Here is a 20,334-nt window from a genome sequence, read left to right as displayed (position 1 = left end):
TGACAACTCAATAACTGAGTTGTAAAACATATAATGATTTACTTAGTTAGGTGATTTATAAAGATAACGGTATTAAGATATACAGGCAAGATAATTGGTAAAAAGAAACATTAATGTTCAATTCAAACCTATTTGGTAAGATTGTAGAGCTGTCTTTAGAAAGATTTAGAACATGTAGAACAGGTTGTAATATGAGAGTTTTAAGATTATAGAAAATGACAATAAATATTATGAAATCTAGCAGATTGCATTGGTAAAAGACAAGCTACTAAGTTTATATAACTTGCATTGAATTATTTATATGTTGGCTAGTAATAAGCTTATTGAATTATTCCGTCGCATTTTTCGGAATAATATTATTATGAAAATGTAAATACGTTAATTATTCTCCTAGTTTTTGTACAATTTTATTAGTATTCAAGTCAAGGCGAGTTAGGTTAGTGTTTTTGACGTTGACAATAAAAGTGTGTTCCCGAATTTCGTTACAATATGTTCTTTTAGACTAGCTTCACGTCCAATTAATAGGCCATCCTGTATAAGGCTTTAAGACATTTTCGACTTAAAATAAGTCGTAAAAGAAAAATTGACTAAAAAAATTTACTACATTAAGTTTTGCTTTAATAGACCAGCAGCAGAATATTTTTAATCATTTTGAAATTTACAAAGTATATACTTTTTTCTCTAATTGTGATACTTATACAGCTGAAAGCAAACTTTTCTAAAGACGTTTGCTTTGGTAAATTCGGTATTTAATTCACATTAACTTCACAGGGTTTCCCAAATTCGGGAGTGATCACCGGGAACTGTAAAGGAACCGAAGGTCGGTTAAATTACAGCAAAGTTGCGAAATTGGTTGCTTATGAATAGAAAAGCCGTTATATTATATATTATATATTTTTTTGAAGCTATTTATAATTGCAGAATGAAATAAATGACATTTTTAATGTCCTCTTTTTTTAAATTTATTTTCGTCCTTTTAGCGAGCATCATCAAATCAGTTTTCTTTATTCTTATTATCCTTTTAAATTATTACCTATTATTCTGAAATAATACTTTTAATTACCTCTTCAACGATGTATCACACTTGCACATTAAAAATATTTTAAGGGTAAAAATGAATTATATATAAAAGTTAATTAGAAAGAATACTCAAAATATTTGTTATTGAAACAACTCTTTAAATTTGATATAATACAATATGGTGGCCATAAGGAAAAACAAAGTTGAGATCGTGATATTTTGCTCTATGACTTTAAAAAATAACGTCAGAAAAACAGAAAACAGACTTTTTAAATTTTTAGTTTTTGTTTCAATCTCTCCAGAAATATACGGTTATCGATTTAATTTCAATTTTTAAACTGTATTTGAAGTATGCAGTTTTACTCCGACTTAACCCACCTTGCATCTTTTATAGTTTCCAAAATCTCAATTGCTGTCTTCACCATATAAAAAAATCACAAGAAAAATACTCTAGAGTTCAAGCTTATATATGAGATATTCTAGTAGAAATCTCATTGACTATAACAAAGTCATAGTTAATGGAAAGTCAAATTTAATTTTTGTGTAAAATAATTTGAATTAAATTTAATTTTAAAAATTCACTATATAAGAAAATTCCATCACACAAATTAACTTACACTGCTGATAAGGAGCATGTGCACCAAACAACTCATCCATAAATAGTATTTACTTTAATAAAACTAAAAATCAACAGAGACTCTGCTTTAGTATAGTAGTCTCTATAAAAAAATCATTTTGGACATATAATAATATTGTAATAATATTATACATAACTTGTCACCAAAGTAGCAGAAGATAGCAAATTTACAAATTAATTTTACACTCGATAGTATTAGAGACTGGTTAGAGCCTGCAATATAGAGCAGAGCTATGAAATTGTAGGTAAAATGAAGAAGTAAGTGTACGGTCTTACCTGTGATAAATGGACATGAAGAACGATGGAGAACTCGTAATCCAAAGACAGAGTAATGTCTATTGCTTTTGTAGACCAAACTAAAGAACATGTCATGGTGCTGTAATAGCAAAAATGCGTCTTTGGGATTGTGTAATCCAGTTGCTACTATTAATAATTATTTACCAGAAATTGGCAATAAAACGTGGATTGTTGGACAAAACAACCTTATTGTTCTTGAAGTCGTGCCAGAACCTGATGATGTGGTGTTGTACTGGATTTCACACGAGATTTTAATAGAGACAATTTTGTTCCTGTGGAGGAAATTATTCATAGCGAAAGCATGTAGCTTTTAACCGAAATAAAACTCTTAATACTTATCTAAAAAATTGCACAGCAATAACTTAATAACAAGCAGAATTTAGTCAAGTCCACAATTTTCTGAAATTAGGTTAGGACTGGAATTTGCTATATAAGGCACACTAAAACTATTAATATATGAGTATTTCAGCAAAACTTGACTTAAGTTAAAAATAAATAAGTCACAATTTACGATCATATTTAAATTTTTAACGAGTTTGAGGTAGGTCGGGCAATCTCTGAGGCAGCGTTTTAAATTCACGTTAAAATGATCTGTAGCTCTGTTTGATTGCAAGAACTTGCATATAGTTCATACTTTCTTATTTTGGTTACATGAACCTAAAAGTATTAAAAATATATATCTTCCATCATTTTCCAGAGCGTGGACATAGCTTTTTACGGGCAGATAGGGTTTTCGGTGTAGTTAAAAGAAAACTCAGAAATAAATCTGTTTTTAAAAGTAAAGAAAATTACCATGCAATATATAGTAAAGTGGGTCTTTTTAAGATATTAGAAAAAGACTGGAGTTTTACAGTGTTAAAGAACATCAAATTATATATAAAAAGATAGATAAAATAAGTGAGTGTAAAAGAATATTTTTGACAAAAATTTTCAAAAACATATGAGTAGGAACTTATTTAAATTTTAGGACTAATATTGGAAGTTCGAAACAAAATTTAATTAAAAGAGGAAAAACCTCAATAAACAACAACTCAATAAACAATAAATATTCAGTTACCTGAAATACCTTTAGACGAAAAAATAAATCCAAAAAAATTAGCCAAAGTTAAAACTCCACTTCGTAAACATTTTCGAGAGAATTGGGAAGAAGATTTGGACTTAGATTGTTACAAGTATTTAGTGGAAAATACCCATGCTAATCGCAAAGGTGAAGAGCTAGAATCAGATACCGAATTTGACCCGAGAAAGGTAACGAAGAATGTGTCGACAGCCTTGATGATGAACAAGCAATACATATCTTGTTATGTCCTAATTTTTTCTAAATAAAGTTATATTGTACCTTATAGCATAGTTTTTTACTTTCTTTACCAACAAATAGTAAATTTTTTTCAAAACTTAACACGTCTAAACTTTTTTTGTGAATTTCACTAAAAGAAAATGTTTGTTCTTCCCAAAAAGTATGTAACATATTAGTTTGATTTTTTTTAATATTAAATAAATTAAATTTGCTTTCAAGTCGATATAATCTTTATGCGACTTATTCAGTTCCTGTAAAATTCAGGGCAAGGGACTTTTTGCGGGAAAGCTACTAAATTAATAACCCAGACCAAAGTTTACTGAATAAAATACTTAGTATTTTATTCAGTAAACTTTGCCTAGACACTGTTTTTAATAAAGTGTAAGTTGGTGGTAGCGACATTAAACTATTAAGTCAAGACTACACTTTCAATGTTATTATATTTTTAGTTATCTGTCTATAACCTAAAATAACAAAAAATAAAACAATACCTTCAGAATCATTGTCAATGGACCCCCGTCTCTTTTGGCCAAGTCTCAGTAGGCTGCTAACCGAAAAATGTCTAGCGTTATTCTGGGGTGAGAAGCTTCTGTTCGTAGTCGCATTATACTCGTTTGTACCAGTATTGTTGTAGTCGACAGAAGACGTCGTGTGCTGCCCGTCAAAATTAAACATTTCTTCTTTTTTCGGTTTTCTATTGTTACTTGGTGGTTTTGCTCCAATTCAATCGGCCAATTTGGTCCCCATTCTTCTGATTTCCTTCCGAGTTCATTAGGGATGTCTTTTGTCGCTGATGCCGAGTTGCATAGTTGATCGTTTTTCGACCTGAATGTTATAAGTTGATTATGTTACTATTGCAATATGTATTTTGACTTTTTGATGAAAAAATACTTTTTCTAAAATTTACACATTTTCGACCGGTTGGAAAAGTATATCAGGTTTTTTGTACTAGTCATAAAATCTACAGTTTCTAGGAAAAAGACTACTGGCAATACAGAAATTTAAATTTATTCTTTTAATTTATATAAAATTAAATGCTTAATTTTTTTACCAATATAAATCTACTAGTTTCGGACATAGAAATGCCCATCCTCAGAGATTGATGTAAACACTGTTTGGGATGAAATAATTTAAAACGACGATTAGATGTTGGTTGGTTTTAATGTTTGGTCCCAAGCGGTTTTTAGATTAATCCCTGAGGATAGACATATATGCCCGAAACTGGTAGGATATTTATTCAAATACTACTCCACGGCAAGATGGACTAATTTTTTAATAAATATAGTCATATTTATTTATTTCAAGAATTTACTATTTTCATATTATTTTTTTAGATTTCTTTTAAAGAGCTAAGAAGGCAGATGCATATTTTAGAATTTGTATTGAATAATGGAATATATTGATGAAATTGTTAATCTTGGGTGCAAATTAACATTAGAAATAATTTTAAATAATCATTCAAAATTACTTCTTTCTTCTTCTCAGTCTTTTTACCGTCTGGAGGGTGTATTGATAATATTTTAAGTATATGCTGGAATGTGTTGTTTCCATGTGTTTCTACCTTGTACTGGATGTATTGTCTCGTGCATTGAGTGTCCCGTCATTTCTTTTAATGTTTTAATCCACCTCATTGGAGATCGTCCTCTGGGTCTTTTTCCCTCAACTTTCTCCTAGACCACTTGATTTTCCATCTCAGTTGTTCTTTTAGCTATGTGGCCACACTAACCACAATAACTGAGGTATGCTCTATTGATCTGATGGTTTAGTTTAATACGGTTTTTGATATATCCTCGTAGAAAACGGAGGCGTTTGTTCTGTGTTCCACCTATGACACTCTTAGGCTTTGCCTGTACACCCATAATTCGAAGGCTTTCATTCTTTTTCGATATATTTTCTTTAGTGTTCATATTCCAGCGGACTAAACAGCAATTGAGTACATCAAGGAATTTGCCAGCATTACTCTCACTATTTTTGTAATAGTTTGATCTCATATTTTTATGAATTTGGTTGTTGACTATTGCCAATCTTTATTTCCTCTGATCGTTGTCTATCAACAATCCCAGGTATACGAACTTTTTCACCTCATCATATCTCGCTACGTTTTTGATATTGGAAATGCCATTGAATCGATAAACGAATTTAATAACTATCAAATTGAAAGCTATTATTAGCTCAAAACTGAGAGTTAATAAGTGCTAAATAAATCGTTTATCTAACTATTAATATAGAAGAATTTCCACGAGGCTCCACTAATTTTAAAACAACATTAATTTTAACGGGTCATTTTATTATACAAGCATAGTAGTAGTATTTTTCTAGTTTCTTAATATATCAAATAAAATAATAGTGCATAATATGTATACCTTTGTGTATTTTTTAAATTGTGAAAATAATAATCATAACAATGAACTGAAATAGATATGATTAGATCATAGATCAATTCATTAGATCATTAGATCAATTATAATGGATAAGGCCTTTAAAAAAATTTATAGATTTATTTTTATTTAATACGTCTTTTTCTTTGTTGCAGGATTAATTACGCTTTAGACGGGATCTGGAGAATCCTAACTTTTATTCATTTGGTTAAAATATTTAAAAATGACTTTATTCTAAATTTTTCTTTCAAAACTGAGACACCCACCATAATTACAATTGCCTTCGACTCTTAATGGAATTCGCCAATATTTTTCATTAAACCACTATCTACTAAATCACCCCCCTGAAAGTTAAGACAATTCATGCCATCAGCCGGAGATAAAGAATGGAGAAAAAAAAAATATGTCAGTCATAAATTTAGAGAAATGAATTATAAAATATGTGAATATTTAACAAAAAAAAATGAAATGTTGCATTACACCACCTGTATGTTATGCACTGAAATGTCGATATTTAAAATAAAATACTGTTACATAACTTGCCATGAACATTAGCCACCGCCAAATTCAAAATTTACAATACATTAGAAAATAAAAAAAAAGTATCAGAAACTTAGTTATCTTAACCTTTAAAAAATCATCACACCCAAAAGAATTTATCACAATTCCATGAAACTTCACCCCCCAATTATCATCATATACCTAGCTATGAAAATTTTAAAACAACCCTAGAGAATAAGAAAATCTCATCCATTTTTCACAAAGAGACCGACGTATACAACAGACGAAAAACAATGAAAAACACAAAGTCACGGTCTCACAACATTTACTTAAAGCTACACGTGTTTCGCTCTATTCAGAGCATCATCAGGCCTAAAACAATAATAATTAGTCTTGAAAGAAAAAAGAGGACATTAAAAAGACTAAAACCTTAAAAAGCCACTGACGTTGGCAAAACAGTAAATAAACATACATTTAAGGTTAGGATGACTATACAGTTATTTAGAACCAAAAAAAAATAAAAAATAAAAAATTACACCTATTGGGAATCGAACCCGCAACAACAAGCTTACAAGCCAGAGACTATAACCTATGGGCTACCGGAACACTGAGGAGAAGTTCAAAACATTTGATGTTAAGCCAAGGCATTCTAACACAATATTAAACTTATTTCAGTTGGAAGAGATTATGTAAATATAAAATTGATTAAATAAGATTATTAAAAATAAGGTTGGGTTCAAAATTAAATACGTCATTAACACAGACAAGAACAGGACTCTTCTTGGCTTTAGTAATTTCCATCCTCTCCAGAAGGTCAAGCTTTTTCCCTTTAGGGCATTCATGAAGTATTTCAGCTCCGACCTCTGGAGAAAAGTGATGTGTGGAAGCTAACAGGTGATTCGCAAACGCTGACTTTGTATCACGGACGTCTGTATTTTTAAATTTCTCAAACAACGCTACATGTTCTTTAACGCGTGTAGAAATTTTTCTTCCAGATTGGCCAATATATACAGCGTCACAATCCCCACATTTCAAAGAGTAAACCCCTGATTTCGAAAAGACATTTGCCTTGTCTATCACGCTCACTAACTGTTTTTTTAAATTATTCGCGGTTTTGAAAGCGATTTTGATATTAGAGGTCTTAAAAAATTTAGCTAAAAATCTTCCCTTAGTCGAGTTATAGTTGATAACCTCTTGGACTTGCTCAGCCTTGTTGTGAATCAAAATTTCTTTCAATTCAATAATAAAATTTTCAAACAAGTCTCTGGATTGGCTATGGGTTCATGCCTTTCCCCACTGTTAAGTGAAATTTTTATGAGCAACCTAGAAGAAAGGATTGTTAAGGGTAGGTTTGGGGAGTTTCTCATTGAATATAAGAGGTACGTTGACGATATTTTCATTGTCTGGAATGGCCAGAAAGAAGATTTGACAAATTTTCTTCGTTTTGTGAATTCTTTGCACCCAAAGATTTCTTTTACCATTGAGGAAGAACAAAATGGTAAACTGCCATTCCTAGACCTCCTTATAGAAAGACTCAATAATAAACTAATATTTGAAATATATCGTAAACCCACAACTACTGATAATGTCATTCAATATGCGTCTATTTCTCCCTATCCATACAAATTTGCCTCCTTCAATTCTTTCTTTTACAGACTTTTTAACATCGCCCTGTCAAAGGAAGCGTTTGCTAAAGAGCTTAATATTATAAAACATATTGCTTTTAATAATGGATTTCCACTTTACTTAATTAACAAATTATACTTTAAGTTCTTAAATAAATATAGGTTGACTTACAACCTTCTTCATGCGAAAGACGACAAAAAGTCCTTTAGATCTTTATCCTTTTTCGGCTCAATTTCATTAAATTTAGCTAAATTTTTTAAGACCTCTAATATCAAAATCGCTTTCAAAACCGCGAATAATTTAAAAAAACAGTTAGTGAGCGTGATAGACAAGGCAAATGTCTTTTCGAAATCAGGGGTTTACTCTTTGAAATGTGGGGATTGTGACGCTGTATATATTGGCCAATCTGGAAGAAAAATTTCTACACGCGTTAAAGAACATGTAGCGTTGTTTGAGAAATTTAAAAATACAGACGTCCGTGATACAAAGTCAGCGTTTGCGAATCACCTGTTAGCTTCCACACATCACTTTTCTCCAGAGGTCGGAGCTGAAATACTTCATGAATGCCCTAAAGGGAAAAAGCTTGACCTTCTGGAGAGGATGGAAATTACTAAAGCCAAGAAGAGTCCTGTTCTTGTCTGTGTTAATGACGTATTTAATTTTGAACCCAACCTTATTTTTAATAATCTTATTTAATCAATTTTATATTTACATAATCTCTTCCAACTGAAATAAGTTTAATATTGTGTTAGAATGCCTTGGCTTAACATCAAATGTTTTGAACTTCTCCTCAGTGTTCCGGTAGCCCATAGGTTATAGTCTCTGGCTTGTAAGCTTGTTGTTGCGGGTTCGATTCCCAATAGGTGTAATTTTTTATTTTTTTATTTTTTTTGGTTCTAAATAACTGTATAGTCATCCTAACCTTAAATGTATGTTTATTTACTGTTTTGCCAACGTCAGTGGCTTTTTAAGGTTTTAGTCTTTTTAATGTCCTCTTTTTTCTTTCAAGACTAATTATTATTGTTTTAGGCCTGATGATGCTCTGAATAGAGCGAAACACGTGTAGCTTTAAGTAAATGTTGTGAGACCGTGACTTTGTGTTTTTCATTGTTTTTCGTCTGTTGTATACGTCGGTCTCTTTGTGAAAAATGGATGAGATTTTCTTATTTGAAAATGCTAGTCAAGCTCAGCTCATTCGCCACTATCTGAAGAATCTTATTGCACGGAGGAATCTGCTGTTAAAAATATGGTTTCTTCAACAATGCTTACATTTCGGTTTGACCCCGAAATTCATTAACCTAAGGTGTAAATCCAAAACCAGAGCTTCTCAAAATGCTTTGGACGTCGCCAGAAGCACTTGGTTGAAGGAGGAAGTTAAGTGCCACTATAAAACTTTAAACAAGGTGAACTCTTTACTTAAGTATTTGTATTTTACACTTAATCTAGTTTTAACTCATTTGGAATTTAGTGTTTTAGATAGCTCGTTCAGAGATAGGGTAGTAGTTTATTCTAGAGACTCTTTTAGCAGGTTGAGCAATAAGTTAAGTCGTCTTAAAGCCGCCCATAATAAGTTAAAGTCTTTTAATTCTACAGAATACCGAATAAAGTTGGGCCAATGTCATTTTCAATTTCATAAAAGATTTCTTAATTTATCAGATGTTATTTTTACTTCAGAGGAAGAGAATTTACTTAACTTAAATCTTAAGTTCAATCTTTCTAAGAAGGTGGATTTACATACACGGGAAACTTTGGCTGTGGAGGCGGAGAGTGTTTTGCAAACGACTGATATAAAAAATAAGAACATTTTACGTGCTAAAATAATAAATTTCTTAAATTCTAGTTTTAGCTCAGATAATCTTAATGATACTAATTTTAACAAAAAACATTTAACTTCTTTAAAAAATAAAATCAAAAGTAACGATTTAATATTATCAAAAGCAGACAAGGGTAATTGTTTGGTTATTCTAAAGAGGAATGATTACATTCAGAAAGTGTTGGATTTCTTGGATTCAGAGGACTTTGTTCCAGTCAATAGAGACCCCACCAACTCGTATTTTACTAAAGTTAAGCAAATGCTGGACAAGTGCAGTTTAACTCTTGAGTTCTTTAATACTAAGAAAGAAAAGCTGTATCCTATGAATCCCAGAACTCCAATTCTCTACGGTCTTCCAAAAATTCACAAAAACAATGTTCCAATAAGACCAGTGGTTTCTTTTATCAATTCCCCCTGCTACCATTTATCAGCTTGGTTAAACACAATTTTGAGGGAGGTGACTAAGTTTAGGAGTGTTTATTCAACTAAAAATTCAGTGGATTTGTCAAATAGTCTGAAAAATCTTTACATACCTGACGGATCTATACTTATTTCTTTGGATGTAAAAAATCTTTTTCCTAGTATTCCCCCTACAGAATGTATAGATCTGGTAAGAACTCTATTATTAAAATCTTCCCTTAGTCGAGTTATAGTTGATAACCTCTTGGACTTGCTCAGCCTTGTTGTGAATCAAAATTTCTTTCAATTCAATAATAAAATTTTCAAACAAGTCTCTGGATTGGCTATGGGTTCATGCCTTTCCCCACTGTTAAGTGAAATTTTTATGAGCAACCTAGAAGAAAGGATTGTTAAGGGTAGGTTTGGGGAGTTTCTCATTGAATATAAGAGGTACGTTGACGATATTTTCATTGTCTGGAATGGCCAGAAAGAAGATTTGACAAATTTTCTTCGTTTTGTGAATTCTTTGCACCCAAAGATTTCTTTTACCATTGAGGAAGAACAAAATGGTAAACTGCCATTCCTAGACCTCCTTATAGAAAGACTCAATAATAAACTAATATTTGAAATATATCGTAAACCCACAACTACTGATAATGTCATTCAATATGCGTCTATTTCTCCCTATCCATACAAATTTGCCTCCTTCAATTCTTTCTTTTACAGACTTTTTAACATCGCCCTGTCAAAGGAAGCGTTTGCTAAAGAGCTTAATATTATAAAACATATTGCTTTTAATAATGGATTTCCACTTTACTTAATTAACAAATTATACTTTAAGTTCTTAAATAAATATAGGTTGACTTACAACCTTCTTCATGCGAAAGACGACAAAAAGTCCTTTAGATCTTTATCCTTTTTCGGCTCAATTTCATTAAATTTAGCTAAATTTTTTAAGACCTCTAATATCAAAATCGCTTTCAAAACCGCGAATAATTTAAAAAAACAGTTAGTGAGCGTGATAGACAAGGCAAATGTCTTTTCGAAATCAGGGGTTTACTCTTTGAAATGTGGGGATTGTGACGCTGTATATATTGGCCAATCTGGAAGAAAAATTTCTACACGCGTTAAAGAACATGTAGCGTTGTTTGAGAAATTTAAAAATACAGACGTCCGTGATACAAAGTCAGCGTTTGCGAATCACCTGTTAGCTTCCACACATCACTTTTCTCCAGAGGTCGGAGCTGAAATACTTCATGAATGCCCTAAAGGGAAAAAGCTTGACCTTCTGGAGAGGATGGAAATTACTAAAGCCAAGAAGAGTCCTGTTCTTGTCTGTGTTAATGACGTATTTAATTTTGAACCCAACCTTATTTTTAATAATCTTATTTAATCAATTTTATATTTACATAATCTCTTCCAACTGAAATAAGTTTAATATTGTGTTAGAATGCCTTGGCTTAACATCAAATGTTTTGAACTTCTCCTCAGTGTTCCGGTAGCCCATAGGTTATAGTCTCTGGCTTGTAAGCTTGTTGTTGCGGGTTCGATTCCCAATAGGTGTAATTTTTTATTTTTTATTTTTTTTGGTTCTAAATAACTGTATAGTCATCCTAACCTTAAATGTATGTTTATTTACTGTTTTGCCAACGTCAGTGGCTTTTTAAGGTTTTAGTCTTTTTAATGTCCTCTTTTTTCTTTCAAGACTAATTATTATTGTTTTAGGCCTGATGATGCTCTGAATAGAGCGAAACACGTGTAGCTTTAAGTAAATGTTGTGAGACCGTGACTTTGTGTTTTTCATTGTTTTTCGTCAACCCTAGAGAAGATGCAGCAATACCCAATGTACAAAAAAATCATATCCATATATATATATTAAAATTGCTGAAATAAATTTAAATTTTTGTTTTATTAAAAGTGTCTTACCCCAAGATAACTTACTGAGGTGTTTTACTAACAGTGATTAGTGTTGCAACTCAGTAAAGCGTTTATACTGTCATTGGGATTTTAACGTAGGTTAGGGGCAGTACAAACCCGGGACTTCAGATTTTTTTTTAATTTTTTTTGGAACGGGGTGGGTTGCACTGTGTGCACCGTACCTTGTTAGCGGCTTAGTTGCTCAAGTTACATCACAATACACAATACATACAGGGGACTATAATTAAAAAAAAAAAAAAAAAAAAAAAAGAAAAGAAAAAAATTTATTATTTTATTTTTTATTTTTTTTTGTTTGTGTTATTGGCGGAGATATTTTTGGGGAAAATGGATATAAATAAATTGGAGCTGGACGAGCTTGAGTATGAGCTATCATCTCGAGGTGCTATCACGGCTGGTACTCTTATTGAAAAGCGTCAACGTTTAAGGTTATATTTGAAATTAGAGAAACTTAATAGCTTGCCGATGTTTGAGGTAATAGAATTGGACCCTGATAACGAAGTTGATATTTGTACAGGAAAGTGTAATTTATTGGAAAGTGCTATCTCAGGTCTTAGTGAATTAAATATTAATAAAGAGTATAGTAGGTTGCGGTCTAAGGCCTAACATTTCGTCTAACAGTTCGCCCTTGGGTTTCCCGACCTACTACAATTTGGACATGAACGGTTAGTCACATTTTCCCGACCGCAACGGAAACAGTGTTGACGAAAGGGTTGTGGACAAGTACTACTCAAATGGCCAGTACTACGACAATTCCAACAAACCACCGGACCACGAGAATTCTGAAGGTGCGGTGAAGAATTCATTGTATGTACACGAGGGTTTCTTGGTCGCTGATACATCAACTCAGGCTCGGCGACATTATTAGGGTTTACTGGAGGAGGTTGCATGCGTTGAGTTCGCAATTGGATGTTCTCAATCTCTTGTGCTGCAAGTTCCAGCTCTGTGATGTTGGTGAAATTGTGAAGTGCAAGTTGATTTTGCAATGAGGGGAGCAAATTTCGGCGTATAATGCGAAGTTGCATTTCCTCGGATGGAGGTTCACGTAACTTTCGAAACAAGTTTCGCATTTGTGCAATAAAGATTACCGACTTCTCCACTGGACCTTGTGTCCTATTCCTTATATCACACCAAATATCCTCCTCATATTCTGACGATAAATAGGCAGACCTAAGTTTACATTTCAATTCTTCCCATGACCTGATATCACTGCGTATAGATCTATACCAAGACAAGGCTGTGTCTGAAAATAAAATTACTGCACAATGCAGCAGCTGATTCCAAGATATTCCACAAGCAAAACCCAACTCCTCTACACGCTCAATAAAATTGGTAACACTACCAGAACCATCAAAATGTAACTGCCATTTTGAAATTGTTGAAAAGCTCTTAGCCAGATCATCGGAACCTAACGGAATCGTGACATCATTAGCATTAGCAGAAGTAAACACGGGTACATTCCGCTTCAAGGTGGAATTAGATTGTGGAGGAAAGGAATAGTTCCTCGATGGGGAATAATAAGAGCACGTTATTGGGTTAACTGGATCCTGTGAAATAACGTTCGTAGAAGGAATGGTGTGAAGTGACTGAACTAAATGTGTCGAAGTGTGGTCACAAAAAGTTGGTGCTGTTCGAGTAAACGGAATTAAAGCAGGCCGAAACGAACAAGAGGGACCTGGATTTACAGATACCGTCGAAGGAATCACATTGGGTGAAAGATGCTGTGAGACTTCTGTCTGAGCTTGAGAAACAGGAAGAGGATGATCCAGAAGGGAGTCCTCTCCAGGGGAAGCCTCAATAGTAACCGGCACCTGCAAAATTTCCTCTACACTCATTGTCAAGGTTCTCTTAGCCATTTCTAACCTATCAATAATAGAATTTAGCTGAGTAGACAAACTCATTACTTCTTCAGAAAAATCAGGATGAAATTCTAATAACTTCTTGAAACGACCCTGGATATGTAAGGCCTTAGACCGCAACCTACTATACTCTTTATTAATATTTAATTCACTAAGACCTGAGATAGCACTTTCCAATAAATTACACTTTCCTGTACAAATATCAACTTCGTTATCAGGGTCCAATTCTATTACCTCAAACATCGGCAAGCTATTAAGTTTCTCTAATTTCAAATATAACCTTAAACGTTGACGCTTTTCAATAAGAGTACCAGCCGTGATAGCACCTCGAGATGATAGCTCATACTCAAGCTCGTCCAGCTCCAATTTATTTATATCCATTTTCCCCAAAAATATCTCCGCCAATAACACAAACAAAAAAAAAAATAAAATAATAAATTTTTTTCTTTTCTTTTTTTTTTTTTTTTTTTTTTTTTAATTATAGTCCCCTGTATGTATTGTGTATTGTGATGTAACTTGAGCAACTAAGCCGCTAACAAGGTACGGTGCACACAGTGCAACCCACCCCGTTCCAAAAACCTCTCATATTGTAGAACTTCGACCTGTATTTTCCAATTTAATTCTCTTAAGATGTTAAGGTTCATTTCTTTCAAGGTATCCCGGGAGATTGGGGGAAAGAATGTTTTATCCATAGTCTTCCAGCTCTAGCGATTTTTGCCACTCTTCCTTCTGTGATTCTGTCCACGTGGGTCTTCCAGTCCCCAATTTTTTTCTGTCTCTTAGTGTGTACCCTGAGATCTTTCTGAGTACTTAATAGTATTCATGGTTGACTGATCTTACCTGACTCTTATGGTTCTTCTAATGTTTTTACATGTTCGCTAATTATTGTTTCTATGATCTTCGTGAACAGTTTCTTGACTGAGCTTAGTAAGGTTATGCCTCTATAGTTCTCTGGGGATTTTTGTCTGCTTTTTTAAATATGTCATGTCAGCCATGTAATGCTCTTTTTCCAATCATTGGAGACTTTCTTAGTTGTTAATATTCCGTTAAATATTTTTTTAAGTCATAAACTGTTGTTTGCCATATTTCAATACCTTGTTTGGTATTTTATCTAGTTCGGATGATTTCCTTTCTTTAATCTTCTTCGTCTGTTCCATCGCCATTTTTTCGGATATTTTGGAAAATTTTTTATCTTCTTCGCCTTCTTCTTTAATCTCGTTTCTGTTTTCCTCTTCGGTTATATCTGCGTAAAGTTGTTCAAAGTAGGTTTACCGTTGGAGTTTATCAGTTTATAGTATTTGTGTATATTCCTGGATTTCGTAAGTATTCATATAATTAAGTTTCCTTCTTTTTAGATTCATTAGTTCCATTCCCTATACCTTCCTTTGTGCTTCGTATAGCTAGTGCTCCATTTCGGAGGAAAACCTTCTCCAGAACTTTCGTTTTATGGTTCTGATTTTTGTGTTGACTCTGTTTCTTGTTTGGATGTACTGCTTACTTCTTTCCGGTGTTTGGTTACCACTATATCTTAGGTGCGTTTCACGTTTTTCATTGGCTAGAGGTTTCACTTCTGGTGTATACCATTATTTGTTAAAAAAACGTGTACTAACTCCGACTTTCATTGGACCTAGAGCCTCGATAGTTGCGAAGGTTTCTATCTTTTCTCAGCATCCTTGCGGATCGTCTTGTCTCGTAACGGAGTTCACTTCGATTTTTTGATTTAGGAGAGCTTCGTATCGGGCTTTTTTTGTTGGGTCTCTAATGGCTTCTATGTTTGATTTTCCTTTAGTTATGCTGGCTGATACTTTTTTTATGTATATTCGCAGCTTTTACAGGACTAAAGAGAGGTCGGATTCTAGATTGGCTGAGGTCAGGCTTCTTATTTCTAACATATGGGTTGGATGTATGGCTCTATCTGAAAATCTATAGTTGAGTTTTGGTCTCTGGTGTTCTGCCATGTAATTTTGTGCTAAGACTTTAAAAAAGGTGTTTTTTATTCTCATGTTGTAGTTCTATTACCACTTCTTCATTCTCCGTTTCCCATGTGCTTCTCGTTAAAGTGGTATTTTATTCCAGCACATATGGTTTCCAATTCTGGCATTCAGATCTCCCATTTTAAGCCTTTTTTTATTTTTCCGGTATGCTTCCCAATTTAATCTCCATATTTTGGTCATGTTCCTGTTCATGTTCCTGTCTCTTCTTTACTCTTGCTTATGCCTGGGTGTAGTAGGTTGAGATTTGCAGTTCTTATAGTTAGTGACACTCTAAGAATTCTTTCGTTTATCTAGTGTATATCTTGGATAAGGTGTTTTTTCGGCTATGGCTCTTTTATGTTTGGCAACACTGCTATGTATTAATACGTAGTAGCAATTTAATGCTTCCCTTGCTTTTGTGCTTGGTTTCTATTTTATTTCACTCCTATTTCTATTAAATACTTAAAAAATATTATTACATTTTTAGAAGTAGAAAGAATAATACACCTGACAAAAGGAATGGTGAAGGAATAGAAAGTGCACAGACGAGGAATGCACGTTATGCTAAATTAATAAACGACTTGTCGGGCATTTAAAAACTGAATATTCATCTTTCGATAAAAATACAAGCATAAATTACAATTAATAAAACTTATTTTAAATAATTACCTTTTTATATTATTTAACATTTTGCTGTTAATAAAAATTTACGATTTCAGATTAACTAAAATTATTATTACTAATTTTGTGTACAGGGTGTCCGGAAAGTCAACGATAATACTGAAGGGGCTGATGGAGCAACTCATAAGCATCCAGAAAAACATAAAATCAGTAAAAAATCGATGGTTTTCGAGATATTGGCACTTTAGTGGAAGTCACCAAAATCCTACTCTTGGATCAGATTTTCGATTGTCACGCCTTAAAAATAGATATTTTTTAGAATCTCTTTTTAGCTATGCAACACTAAATAGCCATTTTACTGATCAAAGACAAACATTACACTAAACGGCCAAAAAATTTAATAAGAAATCTATTCAAAAATAAAGTATTACTTATTTTTATTTTTTAAACTTTGAATTTGACCGCTCATACTGGACCGAAAAATTGTACGGCAACTCGGCTAATACCTTAAAAAGTTTGCTCATTTAATTTAATTTTAAAATTACCCAATATGTTTTAAAAAAATCTTTACTGTTATTGTGATAGAGTGAAAGATAAACCTAATCTACCTTATGAAAAAAATAAAACAAATTTATAATTATGCTATGTTCAAAAAATATTTTTATTTAATTTAAAAAAAAACCAACGCGAATGCAGGCATGGCATCTTTTAATAAATAACCTATTGATCCATCTTGCATTCCTGGCAGCGTTAAGATCTTGGGCTGCATCATTTATTCGCTGCCGTAATTCAGCAATATTATTTATTGGTCTTGCATCAACCTTTTCTTTTATGCAACCCCAGTAAAAAAAATCTGGGGGTTCAGGTCTGGAGACCTGAGAGGCCATAAAATTGGACCAAGTCGGCCGATCCATCTGTTGGGGTATGTTTGGTTTAAATACCGACGAACTTCATGGGCATAATGTGCCGGGCAACCATCATTTTGGATTTTCCAACGCATAAGTGTGCAAATTATGCATGTTCATAAAGCCATCCTTTTTGAATATACTCTCATCCGACCACAGTATATTATTTAAAAAATTCGGATCCTCTTGATTTTTTTGCAACATTCTGCGGCAAAATTGTAGGCGTGGTTCATAGTCTCGAGGCAGTAGGCTTTGCACTCGTTGAACATGATAAGGGTGATATTCAAATCGCCTAGTGATGTCGTTTACTACGGATATCGGTATCACTGTTCTTCTTTCGTGCCGAAGTAGTCGGATCATTTTTTATGTCTTCTAAAACATAATCAATACGAGGTCTTCCCTCTCGAACAGGAGCATAAGGCATTCTGCCTTCAGAATATGAGCGGTGAACATTAATAAATACACGATAGTCAGGATATCGGGCCAAATTCGGATATCTTTCTTGATAAAGATTAGATGCTGCTAGAGCATTTCCTCTATGGTGAATGCACACCATAAATGAGATGCATGTTTGCATATTCTTGGGCGGTATACGGCAAGGGCATAATAAATGATCAACCAATAAAACAAACAGCTCAAAGACCACAGTCCACAGCAAAATGAACTCAAAAACAAATCCAAAGCAAAAGGTAACAGAAACGTTAGGATACAAGCAAAAAAGTAGTTAGTTCACGGAATTCTGTAAACAAACTAAATTCCAAAAATGTTTGTTGTTTATTGCTATGGTGATAAGAATTACCTTCGCTCTTGATTTTTTTAATTTTTAAGTTAAATAAAAACATTTTAAGCATAACTTGATACAATGATACAATGATATCATAAGGTGAATTAGGGTTATTTTTTACTATAACACAATAATAGTAAACTGTTAAAAAAAACATTTAGGTAATTTTAAAAAGAAGATTAAAAGAGCAAAGTTTCTAAGGTATTAGCCAGGTTGCCGTACAATTTTTTTGGTCCAGTATGAGCGGTCAAATTCCAATAAAGTTAAAAAAATAAAAATAAGTAATACTTTATTTTAGACTAGATTTCTTATTAAATTTTTTGGCCGTTTAGTTTAATGTTGGTCTTTGATCAGTAAAATGGCTATTCAGTGTTGCATAGCTAAAAAGAGATTCTAAAAAATATCTATTTTTAAGGCGTGACAATCGAAAGTAGGATTTTGGTGACTTCCACTAAAGTGCCAATATCTCGAAAACCATCGATTTTTTACTAAGGTCATTTTATGTTTTTCTGGGTGCTTATGAGTTGCTCCATCAGCCCCTTCAGTATAATCGTTGACTTTTCGGATACCCTGTATATGAAATATTTTGTTCTTTTTTGCTTTTGTTCACTTTTAGGACTGTGGATTTATAATTAGTATAGTAATTTATAGCATTTTCTCTTAAATAGTTTTTTTATAAGTAATTCTTTGCAAGTCATGGATATTGCCTGTAATTAAATATCTGTATAAACAAAAATAATAAAAGAAATATTTAAAAAAAGATTAAAAAAGTTAAAGGTTTAAATTCGCACGTTCCCACCTCAAACTCTGAAAGAGAACCAAGCGCCTTAAAATTACAAAAAAAAATTCATATTATTTATTAAATTTCATTAAAACATAGTTAATTTACGTCAAACATAAATACATTATTATAAAATTTCTTTAAAATGGCCTTAAAACCCAGAAAGTATCTACAAAAACACAAATTTTTATAGCATTGTTTACTATATGTAATCTTGAAAAAGTTAGCCTTATATTTAGATATAATCAAAAAATAAAATATGCAATTAGAAAAAAAAATTAAAACATAATCATAATAGCCTATGAAACAAACGTATATTTAAATTTTTAATAAGTAATCCTATAATTATCAAAATAATAATTTTGTTCGAAAATATATATTTAATTATTTGAATTTATAAATTATTTCACCTCTTACTATACTGATAAATCAATATTTTACTTATGATATGTCATGATAAGAAAAAGCTTGATTTAATATATATTTATTTCAAATTTATCTTTTTATGCCTATATATTACTTGAAGGTATGTATAAAGTTCTTTTAAGTCTATAATCTTTTATTATTATGTCTCATTTTTTAAAATATTTTCAACAAAATAGTGAAATATTTTCTTGATGTCTTGTCTAGATTTAATCCAGTTATGATCAATAATTAAAATTAATTATGAGGATATCTTCCAGGTATTAGAAAAAAAAATCATGAGCATAGTCTTTAAGATTTTTTTTTATTATAATTTTATTTCAAAAATTAATATCTTACAATATGCCTATATAGTATAATAAGATTTTAAGAAATTTAGTTCAATCCTTTTATTTTATAATTATTCTTTTGTAGTTTAGAAAATTTGTAGAACAGATATGAATTGAATGATGAGACTATCTTGTTTTTTTTTTTTAATTTTATTTTATCCATCTTTTTAACTTATATTTATAAAATTTTGATAAGTAATAATTAAAACGTAAATTATCAAATGTCCAATTTTTTTATTTATACTAATGTTGTTAGTATAATGGCTATTCCAATAAATATTTTTATATATAATAAATGAATAAAATATTCCAAAAATGTATTTACTTATTTTTTTTTTAGATTGTTAAAGGAACAGTAATAATAATTTAAACTTACGGTTGGCAATGCAATAGACACTTTAAGCTCTATAAATCCAACTCTCAGCCGCGGCTATTTAATCTAATATACCACTTAGTTAATTTTGAACCAAATCTAATAGCACTTAATGCGAACAAACACTTTAATAATTTAAGAAAACAGCTTTTTAATTTGACATTTAGAACACTCTTAACTCAAAATTAATATTTATTTCGATATTTTGTTTTTTTTTTCGAACTGGATATTGGGTTAATTTGATTAAACACCTTTGGGGGACGGGCGCAGCCAAAACTGAGCCCGGGGAGTTTTCCAGACTTAAAATTCGAAATTCGCTGAAAACGATTTTTAAGAAAATGGGAGGCGATTGGCTCGGCCCCACTACCGATGACTTAAGTCGG

At 32.1% G+C, this 20,334-nt stretch overlaps 1 protein-coding gene across 2 annotated transcripts in view; it reads right to left on the bottom strand.

Annotated features, from left to right (window-relative positions):
- LOC126733881 (paired mesoderm homeobox protein 1-like) overlaps window positions 1-20,334 on the bottom strand; it is a 69,321-nt gene that overhangs the window by 13,286 nt on the left and 35,701 nt on the right. Inside the window, exons 1-2 of one of the 2 annotated variants that reach the window (XM_050437311.1) lie at window positions 19,955-20,231; window positions 3,743-4,076 (exon numbers count right to left, since the gene is read on the bottom strand). In XM_050437311.1, the coding sequence (XP_050293268.1) occupies window positions 3,743-3,926 (184 nt within the window). In that variant the 5' untranslated portion in view covers window positions 3,927-4,076; window positions 19,955-20,231. Of the gene's footprint in view, window positions 1-3,742; window positions 4,077-19,954; window positions 20,232-20,334 lie in introns of those variants that run through there. The other variant, XM_050437312.1, reaches the window with a different exon arrangement.

This window comes from Anthonomus grandis, chromosome 3 (assembly GCF_022605725.1).
Source record: "Anthonomus grandis grandis chromosome 3, icAntGran1.3, whole genome shotgun sequence".
In the NCBI taxonomy this organism is placed as follows: Eukaryota; Metazoa; Arthropoda; class Insecta; order Coleoptera; family Curculionidae; genus Anthonomus; species Anthonomus grandis.
This window is presented reverse-complemented; position numbering and strand designations above follow the sequence as displayed.